The 24,337-nt window shown below is 45.2% G+C and overlaps 1 protein-coding gene across 2 annotated transcripts; it reads left to right on the forward strand.

Annotated features, from left to right (window-relative positions):
- The first annotated feature begins 7,496 nt into the window (after nt 1-7,496).
- On the forward strand, nt 7,497-22,886 carry MUS81 (MUS81 structure-specific endonuclease subunit). 2 transcript variants are annotated; one of them, XM_060252236.1, is made up of 16 exons: nt 7,497-7,679; nt 8,929-9,061; nt 10,797-10,942; nt 13,344-13,442; nt 13,690-13,770; nt 14,795-14,883; nt 15,549-15,719; nt 16,082-16,189; nt 17,332-17,459; nt 18,377-18,489; nt 19,418-19,534; nt 19,756-19,851; nt 20,921-21,043; nt 21,350-21,453; nt 22,014-22,097; nt 22,488-22,886. In XM_060252236.1, the coding sequence occupies exons 1-16, from the start codon at nt 7,566-7,568 to the stop codon at nt 22,552-22,554; spliced, it is 1,773 nt and encodes a 590-aa protein (XP_060108219.1). In that variant the 5' UTR covers nt 7,497-7,565; the 3' UTR covers nt 22,555-22,886. The 2 variants fall into 2 exon arrangements, with proteins under 2 accessions (XP_060108219.1, XP_060108228.1); XM_060252245.1 differs by lacking the exon at nt 8,929-9,061 and having other exon boundaries at nt 7,562-7,679.
- Nucleotides 22,887-24,337: the final 1,451 nt, after the last annotated feature.

Consider the following 24,337-nt stretch of genomic DNA (forward strand, 5'->3'; position numbering starts at 1 on the left):
TAGGCCTGCCGGCTCCTAGTTCCCTGCTGTAGCTTATACACCACACTAGTTCTCTTTTCCTTCTTTGTTACTGTTTAGTGCTTTGCCCCATATATTGCTTCTCTCCAAGTTCAATAGAATATTTCATTTGCACAAGTATTGCAAATGTATACAGTTCCATCCCCCAACATCTCTTGACTCCTGCGCTGGAACATTATCTATCCAGTTAATTTGATAGCGCTTTCCTGAATGTACTCCTCAGACAGTTCTTTTCATATCCAAAGCATTTTTAGCATTGACAAGATTTCCCCTCCCAGCAAGGTTTCTGTTCCTTTAACTGGCATTTGACAAGCTGAAATTCAGCAAGAACTGCATTTGTCAGCATGACAAAAATGCAGAGATAGAAACAACCTCACCGGCTGAATTTCTGCTTTTCACATGAGAACACAAAAGCTTTGTCAGAAAGAAAGCTGGCATCTCTTAAGAACCCTTCAACCTTTGGGGGTTTTCAAGTATCCGACAATCTCTAAAAGGTTCACCGTGATTACTCACTTGTAAATTTTGTAATACTGTCTTCATTACCGATTAATCAGCACCAAACATTACAAATTCTGTAAGGGGGGAAAAAAAGGGTACCTCACTAAGAACCTTTTCTGTTCTAGAAAAAACAAAATATGCTATATTTCCATGTTGCTAGATTCTGTGGAGATTCTCTTTGGAAAATAGCATCTTACATATTCTCCATTGAAAGCCTGAGAGAAAACATTCCTGTCTTAATTGTCTTTGCCTCTGACAGAAGTCTTGACACTGGTTGGGGGTGGGGAGGGGGTGGAGTAACTAGCTGGTAGCCTGACCAAAAAATAAATAAATCAGGAATTATTATAACCAGTGTGTTCATATTGCCTCAGAGATCAATGAGCAGGTGGCATAGATACTTCATAACATGGCAAAACTGGAGCAGAGAATTCTGGGTGTTATGTCAAGCATCTTGTAGCCATTTTCTGTACATTGCAACACATCATCACATTTTTATTCAAATACTGTGACAAATAAATCCACACAACATTAAATAGTTTGCAGAATTTTTCATTGGCCGTCCTATTCAAATATATCAATATATTAGAGTTCTTTGTAGCAATTTTATTCATGGCCTGAAGGAAACTGTCTTCCATCTACCCCTGACTCCCAGTTTCACAAAAGCTTCCCTTCTGGTTGTGTGGAAACAATTCCAGTTCACCAAAAGTGACCAGGTGCATGACTATTTACAATCTGTATTAATATGTATTTATTTAGGATACAGATGTCCTGTCTCCCAGGAAAATGCAGCACCTTGTAATAAAGAGGAATCACAATCTGGCATGACTTCTTGTGCATATATCACTCCCACACACTCTCTAGTTATGCACGGAAGAAGCAGCCAAGTGCATAGTAAGGCTCTGCAAAAACAGCCTAAGTTCTTAAAGGAGAAAGATCTCTATTCACTGTAACACAACCTTATATTCTAGAGAGCACAAGTATATAGGAGAAAATATGGCCTATTGCGCATCCAAAGCTTACTGTGGATTTTCTTGTGTATAAACAAATTTATTAGTAACATATGGTAGCAGAATTATATCTACAACTTATAAAGAGCTTAAAATAAAAAAAAAAATCGTTCTACCCCATATCTTACTTTCCTCCCACCCCTCCCTCCGTTACTTGACCCCCGCCAGTGTTATTTAAAAAAAAAAAAAAAACAAATATTAAAGGTACCTTTAAACTATAAAAATCTTAATCATCAAAAATTGTCCAATGTCCTTTTATTTTCCACTCTTTCTCTACGTATCTTCTGAATTTCTTCCACTCCTCATTAAAAAGTTCTAAATCATAGTCTCTTAGTTTTCTTGTTAATTTGTCCATTTCACTCCATGACATAACTTTTGTAATCCAGTCCCATTTTTCTGGTATTTTTTCTTGCTTCCATAACTGCGCATACAATGTCCTAGCAGCTGAGAGCAAGTACCATATTAAAGTTCTATCTTCTTTTGGAAATTTTTCCATTTGTAATCCCAGCAGAAAAGTCTCTGCCTCTTTGTTGAATTCATATCCCAGAATCTTAGAAATCTCTTGCTGAATCATCTGCCAAAACATTTTAGCCCTCTCACAAGTCCACCACATATGGTAGAAAGAACCTTCATGCTTTTTACATTTCCAACACCTATCTGGCATCTTGTTATTCATCTTTGCTATTTTTTTTGGAGTCATATACCATCTATACATCATCTTAAAACAGTTTTCTTTAATACTATGACATGTTGCGAGTTTCATAGAGTTCTTCCACAAATACTCCCAAGATTCCATCTTTATTTCTTTATTTACATTAATTGCCCATTTTATCATTTGAGATTTCACTACTTCATCTTCTGTAGACCATTGTAAAAGTAATTTGTATACTTTTGAGATTAATTTCTCATTGTCTCCAAGCAGAACTCTTTCCATTTCAGTTTGTTCTTTCCTTATTCCTTCGGCTTTAATATCATTCTCCATCAAGCTTTTTATTTGTTGCATTTGAAACCAATCATATTTATAACTCAGTTCTTCTGCAGTTTTCAGTTCTATTTTCCCACTTTGTATTTTTAGTAACTGGTTATATGATAGCTGTTTTTCATTAACTGTTTTAGCTGTTAACTTTATCACTTCAGCTGGCACTATCCACAAAGGTCTCCTCTCATCACCATATTTCTTATACTTTATCCACACATTTAATAGATTACTTCTTATATAATGGTGAGAGAAAAGACCATCCATCTTCTTTTTTCCGTAATACAAATATGCATGCCAGCCGAATTTTTTTCCATGGCCTTCCAACACTAAAAGTTTTTTATTTAACAGCGTTATTCTTACTGTGGATTTTCTGAGCAGCGAGCCTTGAAGTTTGAATTTGGATTCTGTCCCCACCTTATGCACCATTCTTTTTCCTTCAGTGTATTCATTCTGTAGCTACAATTTTTAAAAATACACTTTTTCTAAATCAGGCTGAGCCCATCTCAGAGGAGCAGCCACGGCGAGTGGAGAAGAGGCGGCAGTGGCGCGGCGGCCTCGCCCGCTCCGCCTCTGGGGTGGAAGCGGAGGGGGGGTGTGGAGGCGGGCTGGGGGCATGGCGAGCCGCAAGTCCAGGTCCTAGAAGGGCCTGGATTCGCGGCTTGCCATGCTCCTGGCCTGCCTCGCCCTCCCCTTCTCTGGTTTTGCCTGCGCTGCTCTTGGCTGCTCCTCCGAGATGGGCTCAGCCTGGGCCCATCTCGGAGGAGCAGCTGCGGTGGGTGGGAAGGGGGCGGCAGCGGCGCGGCGGCCTCGCCCACTCCAGGATCGGGCGGCTTGCCATGCTCCCCGGCGCCGTTCTCCCCTTCCCCCCGCTTCCGTTTTTTTGGGGGAGCGGGGGAAGAGGGTGGAAATCCTGGGGTCCCCCGCCAGGGCGGGAGGGTTGGGAAGCCTATGGCAGATACTTGGAGAACTTCGCTGATTAATCCTATATATAAGAAAGGTGATAAAATTGACCCAAACAATTATTGACCAATCAGTCTTCTGGCAATAGTTGGTAAGGTGTATGAATCTGTCTTGCAGAAAAAATCTGCTGCATTGGATAGACAAAGAGAAAGTAATGGGCGACAAGCAAGCAGACTTTAGAAAGGGTCACTCTTGTGTGGATCACGGTTCCACGCTGGCCTTATGTGTAAGCAAATATGTGCTAGACTCACCCTGTTCTCTTCGGCATGCACCATTTATTGATTTAAGGGCTGCTTTTGATTCTGGGTCCCATGCACAGCTATGGAATAAACTATATGCTGTGCATGTACCCAGCCAGTTTGGTATAGTGGTTAAGTGTGCAGACTTTTATCTAGGAGAACTGGGTTTGATTCCCCACTCCTCCACTTACAGCTACTGGAATGGCCTTGGGTTAGCCATAGCTATTGCAGGAGTTGTCTTTGAAAAGGCAGCTGCTGTGAGAGCCCTCTCAGTCCCACCACCTCATAGGGTGTCTGTTGTGGGGGGAGAAGATATAGGAGATTGTAAGCGGCTCTGAGTCTCTGTCAGTGTATGTGCAGGCGACAGACCACTGCTGACAGCAAAGGATCTAATTGACATTAGATGATCTGGCTGATGGGGGCATCTGGAACATGGCCAGATTGCATCAGCCAGAGTGATGTGACCATGACTCCCCACTAAACCTGATTGGTCACTTACCTAGAGGACATGTATAAATGTACAGTAGTACTCTGCTACTTGTTTGAGGTTGGACGGTGAATTGTGTGCGGAGCATTTTGCTAGTCTGTATTATAGTTGTAAATAAATGTATATAGCTAGTCTAATCACAGCTGTGTACAAGACTTGATTCCTTTGGGTCTTCAGAAACCTCTCTCACTAAACGTGGAAGACCAACAGGGCGGGGTATGAATCTGCAGTCTTCTTCTTTTTCTTCTTCTTGAATCTCTACTCTGAAAATTCATTATGCATTAAACAATTTGGGATCTATATCAAACCAAATACCTGTCCAAAGAGTTGTCTGTCAGGACTGTGTCCTTGCATCTAATCTATTCAATCTGTACCTAAATGACTTTGTCTCAAGTTTACAAGGCATTTCCACCCATGCGTCATGTCTGAGAAATCATCCAGCGTGCTATAAAAGCATTTATTGTCTACTGTAACAGCAAATTTCTGGAGATAAAGATAAATCTGAGATTATGGTGTTTACAAAGTGAACAAAACCATCAAGCAAAAGATGGAAAATAGATGTATGTGAGTTACAAGTAATTGACAAATTTAGATACTTGGGAATTGTGTTCCAGCCCAGTGTTCAATATCTTAAACAGAAAACTGACTTAACTCTGCTGGCTCCAAGGAAGTTTTTCTTTATTCAAGGAGCTCAGTATGTGCCAGCACTTTGAAGGCATATAAAGCACTTGTGATACCATGCATACTGTATAGATCTCAGATCTGGTTCGGCCCAATGAAACTACCTGATAAACTCCAGCTAACCTTCTTTCACAAAATACTTGAACATGAACATATGAAGCTGCCTTATACTGAATCAGACCCTTGGTCCATCAAAGTCAGTATTGTCTTCTCAGACTGGCAGCGGCTCTCCAGGGTCTCAAGCTGAGGTTTTTCACACCTATTTGCCTGGACCCTTTTTTCGGAGATGCCAGGGATTGAACCTGGGACCTTCTGCTTCCCAAGCAGATGCTCTACCACTGAGCCACTGTCCCTACTTGATTTACCACAATGTATAGTTTCTTCAGTTGTACGACTTGACTTGGGCCTTCCAAATATTTCGGCGCTTTTTTGAAATGTGGTTTTGAAGCAGAGTTTTGCAGCTACCGTGGACTGCTAAAATGACAAATCAGCGAGTTCTAGCTCAGATCAAGCCTGCTCTCTTCCTAGAAGCGAAATTAATCAAACTGGGGCTATTGTATTTTGGTCAAATTATAAAAAGACTCACTGGAAAAGACAATAATGCTAGGAAAAGATGAAGACAGCGGGAAAAGAGGACGACCCAACAGGAGATGTATTGACTCTATTAAGGAAATCATGGCCCTCAGTTTGTAAGACCTGAGCAAGGCTGGCAGAAAGGACGTTAACACACTCTGAGCATGTAGTAGCAAAACGAAACTCAAGTCCAGTACCACCTTGAAGACCAACAAAATGTGTGCCTTATAAACAAGGAATAGCTGGAGTCAGGCAGCAAAAGATGGAACTTCTGGCCTTCAATTGTCTCTTCTTCATAACATTCCTTCTGAGCTGAATAGAAGGGCAATGGATCTTTATTCTCGTTTGTATCTGGTTAAGTGAGTTTTGATTCACAAAAAGCCTTACAACGGGAAAATGGTTGATGGTGTCTAACGTATCACTGGATTCCAATTTTGTTCTGTATTTAGAGAAGGCTCTACAGAAATATGTGTGGCCCCGTGGCACAGAGTGGTAAAGCAGCAGTACTAGGGTTGCCAAGTCCAATTCAAGAAATATCTGGGGACTTTGGGGGTGGAGCCAGGAGACATTAGGGGTGGAGCCAAGGTCAAGGCTGTGACAAGCATAATTGAACTTCAAGGGAGTTCTGTCCATCACATTTAAAGGGACGGCACACCTTTTTAATGCCTTCCTTCCATAGGAAATAATGAAGGATAGGGGCACCTTTTTGGGGGGCTCATAGAATTGGACCCCCTGGTCCAATCTTTTTGAAACTTGGGGGGTATTTTGGGAAGAGGCACTAGATGGTATACTGAAAATTTGGTGCCTCTATCCCAAAAAACAGCCCTCCCAGAGCCCCAGATACCCGTGGATCAATTCTCCATGATTTTCTATGAAATAAATCTCCATAGGGAATAATATAGTTCCCAGCAGACATTTCCCTCCCCTCCCCCCGCTTTCTGACAACCCTGAAGCGGGGGGAGGGTCTCCAAACCGGGGGATCCCCTGCCCCCACCTGGGGATTGGCAACCCTATGCAGTACTGTGGTCTGAACTCTCTGCTCATGACCTGAGTTCGATTCCGGCAGAAGCTGGATTCAGGTAGCCGGCCCAAGGTTGACTCAGCCTTCCATCCTTCTGAGGTCGGTAAAATGAGTACCCAGCTTGCTGGGAGGAAAGTGTAAAAGACTGGGGAAGGCAATGGCAAACCACCCCGTAAAAAGTCTGCCATGAAAATGTGAAAGCAACATCACCCCAGAGTCGGAAACAACTGGTGTTTGCACAGGGGACCTTTCCTTTTCGTACAGAAATTGGTCAATGAATAGACAGTGTTAAATCTACATATATTTTGACAAAGCTATAAAACCCAATTATTTCGTTCATGGATGTTTGCTTTTTCTTCCCTAAAGGGTCGGAATTACAGATGGAAATGAGGTAAACCCACACCTAACCAACTGCCTCTCTGGAGGGTAGTCGTGGCTACTCTTTAGAGCAGGGGTGGCCAAACTGTGGCTCTTTCACACACATTGTGTAGGTCTCGAAGCCCCCACTGCCCCGTCAGCTGGCTTGGAGAAGGCATTTCTCTCTTTAAATAATTTCTCCAAGCAGAGCCAGCTGGCAGCTTGAATAATATATTAAAAGTTAAACTTGCTTTCTTTCCTCCACCTTCCTTCCTTCCTTCCTTCCTTCCTTCCTTCCTTCCTTCCTTCCTTCCTTCCTTCCTTCCTTCCTTCCTTCCTTCCTTCCTTCCTTCCTTCCTTCCTTCCTTCCTTCCTTCCTTCCTTCCTTCCTTCCTGTTTTGTGGCTCTCAAACATGTGACGATCCTGTCTTGTGGCTCTCAGATATCTGACATTAATTCTGTGTGGCTCTTACGTTAAGCAAGTTTGGCCACCCCTGCTTGGCTGTTGGCTTGGCGTGGGCATCTGAAGGGGGTGGGGATGCTCCCAGCTGAGAAAAACTTGAGAAGCTTTTTGATGGGTTGTGGTGCCTGCCAGCCACCAGGGGGTGCAGCGCGCGTGCCCAAGCCAGCCGTGGCCCGCTCTATCCTATTCCAAGCCCAGCCATAAGTGACTCTATGGTAAGGATGTCCGACAAGTTCCGGAGTAAAGGGCAAGGGGGAAGAAGGGTAGTTCTGCCTTCGGAACATGCCGAAGCCTCGGCAAGAATGCCCCAATCCTCTATTCAAACGCTGGCTGGAAGAGTGGCGGGATCAGGCCGCCGAGCGCGGGCGCTTTAGGCTCCAGCGGGCTTATGAAAGGGTAGGCTACGCTTCCTTGCATGCAAACCGTGCCTCCTGTTGAGCGGCCGCGCCTTTTCGGATATCTTCATTCCCTCCTTACTTTGCCTAAACTACATTCCCTACACTCTCATCCTATTAGCGCCCTGCCCCATTCTAACAGACCACGCCTCTCAAAGAACATTACCTTTTTCGGTTAAAAATCCTACAAACGGTGGAGCCGGGCAGTGCGGACCTGCCACGGTCTCTTTTGGGGTTGCTGGGTCTTCTGACTGGATAAGCTTCTCCCCTTATCTGGATGGTCACCTCCCACCACCCCTTATTTAAGCCGCATGTTCTTTAAAAAGCAAACCTTTTCCTGGTCGTTGTGCCTCATGAAATAAATTAAACCTATGGGTGTGTTCATTATCTCCAGGAATACATTTTAGGAATTAGGCTCAAGTCCAGGAGCACCTTAAGAGACCGACAAGATTTTCAGGTATAAACTTTCACGAATCAGAGCTCACTGTATTAGATACCAAGCTTTGACTTTGGAAAGTTTATACCCTCTAAATCTTACTGAACATATGAAGCTGCCTTATACTGAATCAGAACCTGGGTCCATCAAAGTCAGTATTGTCTACTCAGACTGGCAGCAGCTCTCCAGGGTCTCAAGCTGAGGTTTTCTATGCCTATTTGCCTGGACCCTTTTTAGTTGGAGATGCCGGGGATTGAACCTGGGACCTTCTGCTTACCAAGCAGATGCTCTACCTCTGAGCCACCATCCCTTCCATACTGACTTCTGTGGTGTTGCTGGAATTGAACTTAACTGTTCTACTGCAGACCAGCACCGCTACTATAAAATTGTTAGGAGCTAAGATCTTCCCTGTCCATGAACCATCTAAATCCACACTGAATGAACAGCCACTTTCCTGTAGTCCTCTTCTTGGGAAGCAGAGGAGTCTTGCAGCCAAAATGGATTTTTGTGGCATGGCAGAGTCAGAGCAGAGATTGGCCCAATCACAACAGACTTAATCTGACACCCTTCTGGCTGCTGATTTTGTTTTCCAGAGGTCAATGCGATGGCACATCAGGAAAGTAATAGAATTGGCAGGTATGACCCTGCCTGCTTTGGTTACAGGGTGTCAATTACTCCTGCACCCCTGGTGTTGGCTGGAGGAGGTGCTACTGATTCTGCTCTTTTTCTCTCTTGCCAAAGAAACTGGAAAACAGGGAGCAGGTGGGTCAGGTTCCCTTTCCACCCTGCAGTTAGTCCTGCTTCTCACTTACAGGCACTGAGCTCTCTTCACAAGTATCCACTCCCTCTGCGCAGTGGGCGTGAGGCCCGGATTCTGCAGTACTTTGGGGAGCACATTTGCCGCCAGTTAGATGAACAACTGGAGAAGCATCGCTGCGCACAGGAGGGTATGTTATTGGCAATGTAGATATTGAAAGCATGTGGGATCAGATACATACAAAGAGCTGTGGATATTTCACTCTTCTAAGTTTCTGCTTCCCCTCCCTGAAGAATTTGGTATGTGATAAACTAGTGGTGATAGTTGGGGCCTGATTTTAACATACAAAGTGACACTTAGGTAAGAGAACATGGGCATATGAAATGGAGGCACATGGCAACTGCTGACTCATTTAGCTCAGTATCAGCTACTACAGCTGGCAGCTGCCCTTCAGGTTCTCAAGCACAGAAAGGTCTGAAATTCTTTTAACCAGGGAATACCCAGTGATTTGAATCTGGGACTTTCTATGTACAGAGCATGTGACACCAGCACCTAGTCACCCTCTAGCACTCAGCAACTCTCATAATCCCACCATATGAGAAGAGTTCATTTTTATCTCACCAATACTCCAGTGCAGTTCTAAAATCAAATTGACAAACAAGCACTATTCACTCTCAACTCTGCCCTGGTCATTTATGCAGCTGTTGCAGTCAAACTTTATTTGGGCCTGCAAGACTAACCTTTCGTTACTTGTTTTGCCCCTATGGCTGTGAAATTAAGCAAGAAAATGGATAAAACTAAGAAAAAACTTCTGTATCTGAAGCAGGAGAGGCTGGCCTTTTAGTTCATTTAGCCCCTCTCCAAGAATAAGCAGGAAGAGAGGAATGGAATAATAGTAAAAGGACTGCACAGTTTGCTTAGTGTGCATTGTACATGGCTAGCTCAGACATGGACTGGTTTTGGACTAGCATAGCGAACATGTCCTACCCCAGAAGGTAGGACCAGAACCAATGGGTTGAAATTAAATCAAGAGTTTCCGGCTCAACATTAGGAAGAACTTCCTGACCGTTAGAGTGGTTCCTCAGTGGAACAGGCTTCCTCAGGAGGTGGTGGGCTCTCCTTCCTTGGAGGTTTTTAAACGCAGGCTAGATGGCTATTTCACAGCAATGAGGATCCTGTGAATTTAGGGGGAGATATTTGTGAGTTTCCTGCATTGTGCAGGGGGTTGGACTAGATGACCCGGGAGGTCCCTTCCAAGTCTATGATTCTATGTGAAGCTGCCGTATACTGAATCATAGGTTAGTCTATCAAGGTCAGTATTGCCTACTCAGGCTGGCAGCAGCTCTCCAGGGATTCTGATGGAGACCCACTGTTATCACCTGCTGCTTATACTGATACTGGGGATTGAACCTAGGACCTGCATGACTGGACCACAACCCCACTCGTAATAGGAAGCCCTATGTGGCTTGGGACTGGGATGTCTGAAGGACTGTTCTCTCCCATATGTTCCTACCTGGGGATCACAATCTCAGAGAGAAGCACTCCTGACTGTACCACCAATCAAAGAAATTCATCTGGTGGTCGCAAGAGAGGGCCTTTTCAGTGATGATGGAACAACCTCCCCGGAGAGGTGCTCCTGGCTCCCTCATTTTCGATCTTCAGGAGGCAACTGAAGACACTTTTTATTTAGGACTGTATTTGACTAATGCAGTTTTCAATTGATCGGCAGTGCTGAGATTTTAAATTTTGTTTTTATTTTTTGGCCTTGTTTATTTACATTTTAAGCCACATTGTTTTATTTATGTTTTAAGCAACACTGAGTTCCACATGATAGAAAGGGGTTGTAAATGAATAAATAAAATCGAAGTGTTTTTATTGCCACTTTAATAGCGCTGCTTGAGAGTGCCAACTACTGTGATTTTCAGATCTGGTTGCCCCAATGGCCTCTTGGAGTGGGCAAGAAGATGGTGACCTTCCCGGGAGCAAAGGTGCACTTGGCAGTGACATCCCAATACTTCTGCCTGCCCCCTCTTCTGCCAAGTCAGACCAGCTTCAAGGACAGCAGTTAAAGGTAAGAACATCATGTGCCCGTCATTGTAATTTTTAATTAGATTAGCAAAGTTTTCTTGAGTAGCTGTGCAGTGAATCAATGCCAGATTCATTCCCAGATAAAATGCTTCCTCACCACTAACCACTGGAATGAAACACTTAGTAAAAAAAATGTAGATTGTAACAAAGTGTTGTGTAACCCAGAAGTTTATGTCCTGCATTTAATGCAAACAAAAGTTATTGCCTCACTTTCTCTTTGCTGGGCCATTCCCAAAGCATCAAATGTGTGAGGGGCATTTATTTTCCTTAAGTGCAGCTGTAGAGCTGTGAAAATACTAGAGTGGTGCCTCCCCACAAAAAAATTTCACACCAAGCAGACTCAGATGCTCTTTGGGTTGCCAATTTTTTCACAGACTCCTGTGTTCTTTATCTGCAGCCTGCTCTGCAGACATTACCAGGTCTTAAAGCTTATCTTTATACACTGTTTCATCTGCCAATTAAACTGCTACTGAAGGCATAGCAGATGTTTTTTCTTGGTCATCTGGCAGCCTTGGTTGCTTGTCCAGGTGGCTCAGACTTTGGCAATCCAGTCCTGTGCACCTGTGCCATTGTCTCAAGCCTTTATCTGGGTTATTCGTCTGACTAGGGAAACAGAGCACGTTTCGCCCTTACTTGTTTGGCAGCTGATGTCAGGAAACCCAAGAAGATTTTTGGCTGTGTTAAAGGTCAGGAAAGAGAAACCTGAAGATGAAGGAAGTACGGGAAGGGTGATGCCAGCCATCCCGATGACCAGATATCCTCACGGATCCAGTGTGACACAGAACAATCCAGTTCTGTCACAAGAGACGAGGCTGTTTGCTTTGTTTATGCAAGAAGAAAAGGAAGAGAAGAGGGAGGATTGTTTGTTACGAACTGGAAGATTCTTGCCCCAAAATTCTGATTTATTTGTGTAAATATTTATATTCTGCTTCTCTCCTCAGTGGGGACTCAAGGTGGCTTACAACGGTGTTTCCTGTCCTCCATTTTCTCCTCACAACAACAGCCCTGTGAGGCAGTCGAAGCTGAAAGAGAAGCAGAATGTAAATTCAGCAACCTGCTGTGGCAGACTGGGGATTTGAACTTGGGCTTCCTAGATCTTCGTCCAACATTCTTTCCATTACCCTGCACTGGAGATGTAAAGGCCTCGATCCCTCACACCCTTCTCCTGCCCAGGGCCTGTTATTTCATTGCATTTTAAAAAATCTTTACATTGTAGTTTCTGGGTAAACTGTAGAAAATAGTAGTTGGGGTCTTGTTTATTCCAGAAAAAATAAGGTGTATCTGGTCATTTTGGCCTTGGATTTTTTTTATTGCCCTTACAAGTCAATGGCCTTTATTTAAGTACTAGTATTGCATAGTGATTATGAATCAGGAAGTTCTAGGCTAACATCTAACCCCTGCTGCACATTGACTGGCTGTGCAATCCTAAACAGAATTACGTTCTTCTAAGCCCATTGGCTTCAATAGATTTAGATGGGTATAACTGCTTAGGATGGCACTGTAGGTGGCTTTAGGCATGCTGCTTGGCTTTCTCAACCTCAGCACCCTACCAACCAAGGCTGTTGTAAGGTGGGGAAGAAGAAGGCTAGGTTTTTATACCCTACTTTACTATTCTATAGGGAGTCTCAAAGCAGCTTATAATCACCTTCCCTTCCTCTCCCCACAACAGGCACTTTGTGAGGTCAGTGGGTCTGGGAGAGTTCTGAGAGAACTGTGAGTGGCCCAAGGTCACCTAGCAGACTTCATGCAGAGGAGGAGAGAGGAATCAAACTCAGTTCTTCAGATTAGAATCCACCACTCTCAACCACTACACCATGCTGTCTGTCTTTAGTGGGCAATGCAAAGTGCTATGTAACTACTGAGTGTTGTTAATATTATTCTGCCTTAATGACAAACCCCTGTACAGTTGATCTAGTTTCTGTTCTGGGTTCAAACTGTTCTCTAAGTCACTAATTAATTGCCACTAATTACTGTTTCTGCCTCACTTTAAATTTACTGGCTTGGCATGAGCTGAATTTTAATATTTGAGGAACAAACACGTTGTCCTTTTTCTGCGATGAGTGTCTTTGGTGGGGCAGAGGCGGGCATGGTGGCAGTTCTCAAAATGAGAGATCCCAAGTGGAACTGAGAATCACCCGCTGTGACCGGGATTTCTCCCAGTCTCAGAAATGTCAAGCTTTGCTGTGGCCACCCAGTCCATAGTCTTAGCTGTGCTCAACCTTTCAGGGTCCAGTACTGCAGATCACTTTTAAGACCTGTCTCAGCCAACAGCCTTAGACACAGATGATGATTACCAAGTAAACGTCACAAGTGAGAATTCTGTGGAGTGGTGAGAGGAGGAGTCCTTGAGGGAAGAGACACTTAATTCTTCTTTCTGCTTTCAGAAAACCAAGCCTGCATCACACCGACGTGCCCGTAGATACTTCCCTGCTCAGCGCTCTGGGGCCTATGCCGTGTTGGTGGCTCTCTACCAGGACAGCATTGTAAGATATGGTCAGCTCAAAGACTCAAGAAAAGCATATGGCTATTGGGAGAAGGCGGGGGAGTCCTCATTTCCACACTCCATTGGGGCCACTGTAATCCCGAATTTGGAGGACTGTATGTTTTGGACTTCTGGGTTTCCCACGGCTTAGAGGGCTGTGGTCTGGCGGGGAAGAGGCCTGAGACAACAGACCTCTGCAAAAGAAAATAAAAAAGAAATCTGTGCTGTCATTTTGATGCCTTTCCCAGAGACCCGACACTCATGGATATCTGACCAAGTCAGAGCTGCAGCGAGTGGCCCAGCCACTGTGCGATAAATCATTCTTTCTGGTGAGTCTCTGCCAATCCTTATGATCCAGAGTGAACATCCACTTGTGGAGCATCTTTAGTTGCCCCTGCCATTTGACCCCAGTCCACCTTATTTTGCCAACCTTCCTCTTCCCTGATTTTCTCTGTTCACCATTAGAGGAGGAGAATTCCTGTCAAGTTGCAGCTGACTTCTGGCAACCTGATAGGGCTTTCAAGCTTGGAGATGTTCAGAGGTGGCTAACTGTTGACTGCCTTTGCGTTGCAACCCTGGCATTCCTTGGTGGTTCCCTATCCAAATACTGACCAGAGCTGACCCTGCTTAGTTCAGAGATCTGTCAAGATAGGGCTGGCCTGGGCTTTCTTTGTTGTTGTTTGGTGTAGTTTGGAGCCAGTGTGATGTACTGGTTAAGTGCGTGGACTCTTATCTGGGAGAACCGGGTTTGATTCCCCACTCCTCCACTTGCACCTGCTGGAATGGCCTTGGGTCAGCCATAGCTCTGGCAGAAGTTTTCCTGAAAGGGCAGCTGCTGTGAGAACCCTTTCAGCCCCATCCACCTCAAAGGGTGTCTGTTGTGGGGGGAGAAGATAAAGGACATTGTAAGCGGCTCTGAGTCTCTGATTCAGAGAGAAGGGTTGGGGTATAAATCTGCAATTCTTCTTCTTGTTCAGTCGCACAGTCGAGTCCAACTTTGCGACCCCATGGACCAAGTCACGCCAGGCCCTCCTATCTTCCATCATCCTCCAAAGTTCACTCAAAGCCTTGAGTCTTCACAAAATGGGCAGGGTATAAATCTAACTAACTAACTAAATAAATGTTAGTTACATCAGTAATGCTTTCCGGCCATCTCATCTTTTGCTGTCCCCTTCTTCTTTTGCCTTCTGTCTTTCCCAGCATCAGGGTCTTCTCCAGTGAGTGCTCCCTTCTCATTTGGTGGCCAAAGTATTTGAGCTTCAGTTTTAGGGAACTCTTTCTAGGTCAGGACAATATTCCTTACCCATATCCCAAGCTTTGGTGCTCATGTTCGGTTTTTTTTCATATTTGTAGGCTGGTCCTGGGAGTAAGACCACTGCCTGGTCTGCAATCAGCACTTTGATTCGCAAGGAGCTCGTCCTCAAGACCAATATCCCAGCTAGGTGAGGCTATTCTGTGGAGATTTGAGGCGAGGCAAAATCTGTAGGCAGTCTGTAGCCTGAGTTGGTTCTTGTATAATCCATTAATGTGTTTCAAAGTTAAATTCATGAGGGCTTAAGAACATAAGAACATAAGAGAAGCCATGTTGGATCAGGCCAGCGGCCCATCAAGTCCAACACTCTGTGTCACACAGTGGCAAAAAATGTTATATACACACATACACTGTGGCTAATAGCCACTGATGGACCTGTGCTCCATATTTTTATCTAAACCCATCTTGAAGGTGGCTATACTTGTGGCCGCCACCACCTCCTGCTTTTAAAGAACAAAACACATGAAGCTCTCTGGATTCTAGAAGGACTCTGGCATTCCCAGAAGGCCTTGCCACATTGCACGGTGCTAGTCATCGTGTCCGTGTGGATCCGTGGAGTCTGTGATTAAGCTGTGAGGCAGGTTGGCCCACCTGTTCTGTCTAGAGGAACCCATTGGTCTGTGTGCCCCTGTCCTTCTGCCATGTGGCATGTCATAATGGAATTTGGTGCCTGGAACTGGGGAGGGAGAGCAACAGCAGTCAAAGCAAGGCTCAAGAGAGATGGTGAGAGGAATGATGGGATTCTTGCTGGGCCTGAGTGGAGGCAGCTTGGGCTCATTTGCTCTGCTTTGGCAGGTATTCTCTAACAGAGGCTGGGCTAGCCTTGGCCAAGGAGTTGCTAGCTTTGGGAAAGCCGCCTCTTTCACCAGACGATGACCTCAGACTCCCAGCCGCTGGAACTAAAGAGCTCTTGGTGGATTCAGAGGGAGATGATGGGCAGTGCTCAGAGCAAGACGCCTCTCCTGAGTGAGTGGCCTCCCTGTTCCCCAAGTTGCAGGCAACTGTAACAGGAGTTCTTCTCCTCAGGTTCAGTTAAATGGCAGAGGTGGCATAGTTGCCAGAGGGTGGCTGTTGAAGCAAAGGCTGTGGCTGACTGCAGTAAAGTGATATCACTAGTCACCTCCTGGCTCCCAAGAAATTCCAGGAGTTGGCATTGATAACTGCATTCTCTTGTTGCACCCTGGGCATAGTGTATCATAGAAACGTAATGCTTGGGGAAAGGAGGAGAAATGCTGTACTAAGATCTCCTAGCAAGATGATGGGACCCATAGAGCGGGAGAAGTTCACTCCTCCAGGTGAACCAGCTGGATTTTTCTTTTCCCCCCCAGGAAGCCAAGAACAGAGGAGCCAAGACCGGAGGGATTTAAGCCCCGGTTTACCTTCCAACCAGGACAATTTGACATTATTCTGTGTGTGGATTTCATTGAAACCACAGGGTGAGCAGCAGCTGTGATGAAGTGGGGTGGTTGTCTGGGGAAAGTAATGGTTAGATGTGGGGTGTTTTTGTAGGATCACTCTCTAGTTTGTTGTGGATATCAACAAGTACTGCATTCCAGGGTTTTTTCCATTGCTTTCCTGTCTGAGGGAGGGAGAAAGATATGATTTGTGTCAATTAAAAAACAAAGTTAATACTGCAGTGTTGGACTGTGGTATAGACACTCATAGTGTTTTTATGGTTTGTGGGGATTACTATCCTTTTCCATTTTGATCTTTTGCTTTACAAGCTGCTTCTCTTATCAGTTTAATAGCTTCCTTTGCATAAGAACTTAAGAGAAGCCACGTTGGATCAGGCCAGTGGCCCATCCAGTCCAACACTCTGTGTCACACAGTGGCCAAAACCCAAGTGCCATCAGGAGGTCCACCAGCAGGGCGTTCACTTATAGCAGCTGTTGCTGTCCTAAATTGACCCGATTGTCACTTCTTGTTCCTCCGAGTGGGCCAAAGTAGTTGCTCATTTACATTCTTTTCTTTTAGCTTGTTACGTTCATAATTGTGTTAATTTTAAAAACTGCAATAAAGGAAAAAAAAATAAAAGTTAAGTTAATGAGCAGTTGCTCTGGCTGCAAAGGGAAGAACAGGTATGAAAGCCACTGCTTCCCTTAGTAAACTTATGCTTAAGAATTAGTCACTATCATCAAGAGAGAAGGAGGAGTAGCTAATTAAGCAGAAGTGAAATGACTGTATAACAAAGAAACATTGTGAAGGATAGTTGCAGGAAGATGAGGAAGCTTTTCTGAATGGGGTTTACTTCTAACTAAACGATGGTGGAATCTTGCACACAGTTACAAGCATTAGCAACTTTTTATGGGAAAGGAATACAGAGGTACAGTGTGGCACCACAGTTTGAATTCTGATTGCAGGGGATGAACAACTGACCACTGAAATAGTCCTGGTATGGAAACAATTGCAAGGGCCTCCAAAACCTGTGAATGGGTGTGGGTGGAACATCCTGGAACTCCCTTACTGTGAAGGCGGGGATTGTTATTTCAGGATAACAACCTTGGGGTAAACATTTCCCGATTCCTGACCACATAAATAAGCTCTAAGTAGCTGCCTCACCCACCCCTTTCCCTTTTAGGGGCCCCACATCCCGCAAACAAGATTTGGTGAGTGAACTCGAGCGGAACAGTGTGACTTTCAGCATCCGGAAGCTTCATGTTGGAGATTTCCTCTGGGTTGCCAGGGAGAGGCACTCTCCAGTTGCAGGTGGGAGCTGTTGGGATCCTGGCTGCTCTTGAAACCCACCTCTTCCCAGAGCCATTTGGTTCTAGAGGCTGTTTTTACTACCATGAGCTAGAATTCTGTTTGAGGGTTTTCTTCTTTCCAGTTTCTAGCAACCACATGGCCAGCAGTGCATCCAACAGGGGTAAAGTTTCCCTGGGCCTGCTGAAGTCACACACACCTTCTCCGTGGTGGCCTCCACCTTTTGGAGAGCAAGAAAGTTCCTATTCTCCTGGCTTTCCACAAACTGAGCTAGTCAAGAAGGCTTTCTATGCAGGCAATAGGATAGCACTGCACAAAATTATTCAGTTATTTGGACAAATTATTAGGGGCAGTGGTTCCATTGTCCTGATCATTGTAATAACTGTAATGCAGCAGTCTCCCATTCTAGTCTGTTTGTGAAACTCCTTTGCAATAATACAGCTACTTTGAGGTCCCCCACTGAGTGTGTCCTGAGACACTGTAATGTTCTCCTACAGGTTTATCAGTTTTGTGACTTTTGATGTCAGATTTGTGTCCCTTCATTCTTTGGCATAGGCTTTTTGCCCTACACAGAGAACTGAAGGGCATTGTTGGCATTTAATGGTATTCTCTGAAGTTCAAAGCATCAACATTAAACATATGATAAAAATAAGAAAAATTAAGCGTTAAAATAAATAAATTTTCAGCATGGCTGTTATTTTTCACTAAATCAGCAATCCTCTCAGAGTTTTGAAATCCGATATTGGGGAGAGAACAGAGAATTTTCCCCAGTATGCCATTCCAGAGGAGAGGGAGCAGCCACTGAAAAAGAGCAAGATCTCTCCCCACTGTGGCCTGGTGGGGAGGCACGGCAAAGAACCCCTGTTGGGAAGATCAGAGCTGGCTTGTAGGTGCATTCTAGCCTGCCCCTTGTCTTTCAGGGCAGCCACAGTCGCTTACAGCTCGGGAGCTGGTGCTGGACTACGTGGTGGAACGGAAACGGATGCCGGATTTGTGTAGCAGCATCATTGACGGGCGTTTTCGTGAGCAGAAGGTGCTGGGTTATGAGGGGGCTGGCAGGCAGGCCTTCCGAGGTGGTGGGAGGGAACCTGAGATTCCTGGAAGCAGGAAGCAGACGCAGGGCTTGGCACCAGGAGGTAATCTCCCTCTGTGACTGTAACCAGAGACTGTATGCACATGTATGTGTAGGTATGCTCATGCACCCCTCCTCTTTGAAGCTGAATGCATGGTTGGCTGGCCAGTGTCTCTTGTTTTGGAATTCGACTGTTGGAAAAAGCATGAGTGTATGAAGAGACTGATAGTGGTGTGTGTATGTACAAGTATCGCAATCCTTCAGATGATTCCAGGTGGGTTGGTCTGTAGCGGCAAAATAAAACAGGAATCCAGCTCAGCTGTGACTCATGAAAGCTTATTATTTTTTATTTATGTCCTGCTTTTTATTTATGTCATCATTCTCCTTTCTTCCATTTTATCCTAACAGTGATCGTTATTGCTGAGAGTGGGTGACTGCCTCAAGGTCACCCAGTGAGCTGCCATGGCAGAGTGGGGATTGGAAGCTGGGTGTCCCAGATCCTAGTCTGACACACTAACCACACAGCAAAGTGGTGCTCCACTATGGAACTAGTGACATGTGAACTTGCTGTCCTTGTTTCTCTCTCACACCCACCACATTGAAGGTAGAGGAGGCTGAGAGAAGGTGACTGACCCAAGGTCACCTGGCAAGCTTCCTTGACAGAGTGGAGAGTCAGGCCTATTTGTCCCATGGTGACACTGACCACTAGACTTTGCTATCTCACTGGAATAAACGTGAAATGAAATACCTTACTCTCCAAGGTGCCACTGGATTCCTGTTTTTAGAGGCTACTCGGGAGAGTGAGCACTGTGCTTGGATCACACACTAGTAACCTGGCCCTGGGCAGATGATGATCCAGTCCACCTCTTTCTTTCCCACCCTCCTCCAGTTCCGTCTGAGACAGTGTGGTCTTTCCCACCCCATCTACCTGGTTGAAGACTCAGGCTCTGTGCAACACCTCAGCCTCCCTGAAAAGACTCTCCAGCAAGCAATCACCAACACTCAGGTACAGATTTTCCTCTGCCAAGGTATGATGAGCAGAATATCCTTGTTACGGTCTGGAGATGTGGCCCAGAATCCATTGCAGCTTTGGATTCCTGTCTCCTTTCCAAACCAGCCTCTGCTGTTCTTATCTGCTTGGGTGCTGCGCACATATAGGGAGTTGCTGGAACCTGCAGATGGGGGCTAGCTATATCTCACTGATCTGACAACTCCCATTTCTCTCAGGTGGTGGATGGCTTCTTCATCAAACGCACCCGTGACATTCGGGAATCAGCTGCATATCTGACTATTATGACGCGTCAGCTGACTAAGTTGTATGGGGTGAGTTCTGAGTATGGGTGTGGCAGGGTCTCACAACCCAGAACCGTGGGATAGATAAGACATCGTAGATGATGTTTTTTGTTTAAATATTTTAAAAACGAAATTATGTGAGCAGCAACCCTGGAAGCCACTTCTGTGATGAAGCCTCCATGTACAGAGGTAGTGTACCTCTAATGCTGAAGAGAGATCAGTAGTGGGGAGGGCTTTTGCCTTCAGTTTTTCTGAACTTTAGGGGTGTTGAGTTGGCAACTTTTATGTTCTTATCCTGCCTCCTCTCCCTAAGGACTGGTGCGGAGATTATTCAGCAATGCCTATAAGGCACTCTATGCTAGCTCGTTACTATTTTGCACCCAGATAATAGTTCTGCAGTGTTACATTCAGTAAAAGTTTTAGTGGCTTAAACAGGAACTTTCAGTCAAGTGAGTAGTCCATGTATTTTTTCCCCTTTTCTCATATTTTTAATACAAGTGCTTTCAAAATCCACATATAAAAAGCACTGTCGAAGAAGATGAAGATGATGATATTGGATTTATATCCCTCCCTGTACTCTGAATCTCAGAGCAGCCCACAATCTCCCTTACCTTCCCCCCCATAGACACCCTGTGAGGTGGGTGGGGCTGAGAGAGCTCTCACAGAAGCTGCCCTTTCAAGGACAACCTCTGTCAGAGCTATGGCTAACCAAAGGCCATTCCAGCAGGTGCAAGTGGAGGAGTGGGGAATCAAACCTGGTTCTCCCAGATAAGAGTCCACACACTTAATCACTACACCAAACTGGCTCTCCTTCTCTCTCTCAGCAGGGAATGCTACCTTCTGAGCTACTTTAACCCATATAGTATTTGCTTCATGCTTAAAACAAAGATTTTTTACCCCTTCAAAACTTTTTTTGGTGCAACCGTATACAGATGCTATTAAATCAGTTCCACCTAAGGTAAGATATCTTGCATCCAGGTTGAGAGAAATTAACAAAGTTTATAAAAAGATGGGGAGCATTAGGAAAGCAGGGACTGGGAGTGGGGGGATATGGAAGTTCCAGACCCTGGGCTGAGAGCACTCCTTCTCTTTCTCCTAGGACAAAACCCTTCTGAGTTGTACCAAGGAAGAATTGGAGCACGAGCGCCCCCTGCAGTCCAAGAATGAATCCTGCATGCTCATGACCTTTGCTGAATTTAATGAAGGAGCCATGAAGAACAAGGTTATTGAGTGGGAGAACACAGGCGAGAACAGGCATTTCAAGGGGATGCAGAGCAGTTCTTGCTCAAAAAGTTGACCTTGTAAATACTGAAAATAAGCAAGAAGCCGCCTTTTGTTCTTCCTTATTCTAAATGCACACTGCAACTGTTTATATTTCCAGTTTGCAAATAACTCCATTATTTGCCATCCCAATAACCTTGGTGGGCTGATCTCAGTCTTCTCCCTTCCTAGTCTGGAGGGAGAAGTGGGAATTTCAGCAGGAGGAATCTGCCCATTCTTACTCCTGCCGTTCCTCTCCTGCCTCCAGCCCCAGACAGTGAATGAAGTCTTTGCTCGCCAGCTCATGCAGATCAGCGGCATAAGTGGAGAGAAAGCAGCTGCCATCTTGGAGCGGTACAAGACACCAGCCAGGTACCAGGGGTGCTGGGGAGCTCTGCTTTACCTTTTCAGGCAGATGCTAATGGCTAGAGGCCCAAGGATGCTGTACATGACGCAAAAGAAGGCAACCAAAATCACCCACAGGGTTGGAACACCTTCTTTACAAAGGCAGCCACTTCAGGGAAGGGATGTTGGGCACCGTCAAGTGAGGAAGGGCTACCGATATGACTCATGCAGCCAAATCCTGGGCTTTTTTCCTTGAGGAAGTGGGGAGTGCTGAGCTGGGTGATCTTTTGGGTTGATCCAGAAAGGCATTTCTTTGGGCCTTGTGGGTTTAAGAAAACAGCGAGGGAGAGCTTCCATTCCTGTTGAGGATCATCTCCTATGGAGGTTATTCCACCTGACAAACACCATAAAAACCTAGTCTTAAAAAAAGAAAGTTTAAACTTTTTGGGAAAGGTCCTGCCCCGCCATATGCTCCACTGCAGTGTTGGTGATGCTGAGGTCCGTTGGGGCAAAAAGGAACACAGAGGGGCTTCCAAATTGTGACGCAGGTGGGACAAAAGTTGTTTATTTTCTCCCTTTCCCTGCAGCCTTCTGGCTGCCTATGCCACCTGCAAAACTGTATCGGAGAAAGAGCAGCTGCTCAGCAGCATCAGATGCGGAAAGCTGCGGAGGTAAGCACTGGAACTTTATGTCTCTTCCCCCCCCCCCCCTCATACCCAGTTCTGTGCTTTTCTCTCCAGGCACAATTCAGCAGGAAGTCTCTTCTTGCAAAGCCCAAAGACTGTGGGGCTTCTGGTGCCCCAAGTGGTCAAAGCAGGCCTGGCTGTGAGAAGAGCCATGGCCCAGGGAGCCAGCTTTTACTGTGGGATTTTCATACGAGAAAGCTGGAGAAAGGCCTGCCCTACATTCCTTGCTGTTTCTGGCTTGCACCTCTGTAGTTTGTTGGAGACTGTTCTGCTGTGCCTTAAGTGTGACTGCAGGAGGGAAAAGATGTTGGTGTACCCTCCTTCACCCCCTAATGCCTTCTGCTTTCCTTCTCTCCCTCTTTTTTCCTCTTCTAGGAACTTAGGTCCTGTTCTGAGCAAAACCTTGGCACAGTTGTACTGTACCCCAGGTCCCCTGCCTTGAATTCCTGGTAAAGGTGTGTATGGAGGCAGTCCCTATCTTCTCTCAGAAGTGTCCCCAGACCAGCCAATCCAACATGACACACTCAAGTGCTTGGGAGAGCAGTAGTTGGGTGGCTGGTCTATTGACACATCGGTGATGCTTATTTGGCAGAGACTCACTTTTTTGCTACAGGTTCACAAGGGGTCCAGATGCGGAAAGAGCTTCTGTTGAGACACTTTAGTGCTAAATTATGTTTTCCCTGAAGAACCATGTCTTTCCTTGACTCCTTATATATATATTTTAAAAGATCTGTTTTATATGCCAATAAAGGTACGTTCTAGTTTTCAATCACAGAGGATTGCTTAATAGTCTCCAATCCTTGGTATTGGAAATGGGAGGAAAGAAGGGAAAACCCACACAACCCCTTCTCCAAGCAAAACAAAGCACTCCAGCCAGTCCCATCAGATGCTTCCATCATCCTCTCTGCTACTCAAATGCTTCTGTGGCCTAGGGCATTTCCTGAAAGGAAGTTCTCCCTGTTCAGAGGAGAAAAGGGGAGATGCACAAGAACGTTACTTCTCTTTTTGATGGGGCTTGTGTTCCTAAATAGAAGAGGAGTTTGCAGTAGCTCAGAGGTAGAGCATCAGCTTGGCATGCAGAAGGTCTAAGGTTCAATCCCCGGCATCTCTAGTTAAAAGGATCAGGTAGCAGGTGATGAGAAAGAACTCCACCTGGCACCTAGAAAGCTGCTGCCAATACTGAATTCCATGGACCAGGGGGTTCATCTAGGGCTCTATCATTTTACAAGGCTTGGAAAAAACGTATTGCAGCTGTTTTGTGTGCATATGGTCTTAAAGGTGAAGAGGTCAGGAAAGAAAGGCTAGCCTTTCAGGCAAACTCATTTCCTCTGTGCTCCTGATGTCTCTCAAATTGGCAGGAGGGAAAGGAAGCATTAAAATACTTTCAGCCTGATCACTGGAAGACTTTGTAATATTTGAAGACAAATATTATGGCTGTCTCCCTGTCCAAATTTCAGCGTCCCACCTTGTTCGCTTTTCAGGCAGCCCTTTCTTAATTAGACTCTGGAAAAACAGGCGAGGCCTCCTGGTGGCCTTTCAGTGACTGCTTACTGATGCCTCATTCAGGGCTGTGCCTAATTGTGACCATTTCTTAGTATACAGTCACTGCCCTGTCTGCCTTTAATACTAAGTATAATTTATGCCCCAACCCATGAATTCAGTTTTTTTCAAAAGTGATACTTTCATAAGTGTTAAAAATGCAAGTGATTGTGCTAAACAGTGCACTGCTGTTTTACCCTCCCAGACAGCAACAAGTTACTATTGGTGTGTTTCTTCCATTTTTCACCTCTCTCCCACAAGCAAGAATTTGGGATGGCGTAAGTAATTCTCACCACATTTCTCCAAAACAATATCCTTGGATGGCTTATCTACTTTTTAAGTTGCCCCAGAAAGAAGGTGCTGTTTTGCAATAAGTAGTTGTACTTTCTCTTTATCTAAACGCAGAGGCCTCTGGCCTTTCTGGGCATTTGGAATTGCAACATGGTTTGGTGGGTGCCACATGAAAATGACTGCTGCAGAAGACAGAGCCAGCCAGAAAATGATTGCCACCCTGCATAACTTCAGTAACTTAGTGTAGATCCTTGTGCTCTGGTGGCAGCTGCTGCCAAAGCAACATTTTACAAAAATCTGCACTGCTAATCAAATCTCCAGTGGCCAATCAGAAACCTTGCTGGGCAAAGGCCCTACCTGGGCCCTCTGACGTCAGAAGCCACTGAAAGAGGCGG

This window comes from Heteronotia binoei, chromosome 1 (genome assembly GCF_032191835.1).
Source record: "Heteronotia binoei isolate CCM8104 ecotype False Entrance Well chromosome 1, APGP_CSIRO_Hbin_v1, whole genome shotgun sequence".
NCBI lineage: Eukaryota > Metazoa > Chordata > Lepidosauria > Squamata > Gekkonidae > Heteronotia > Heteronotia binoei.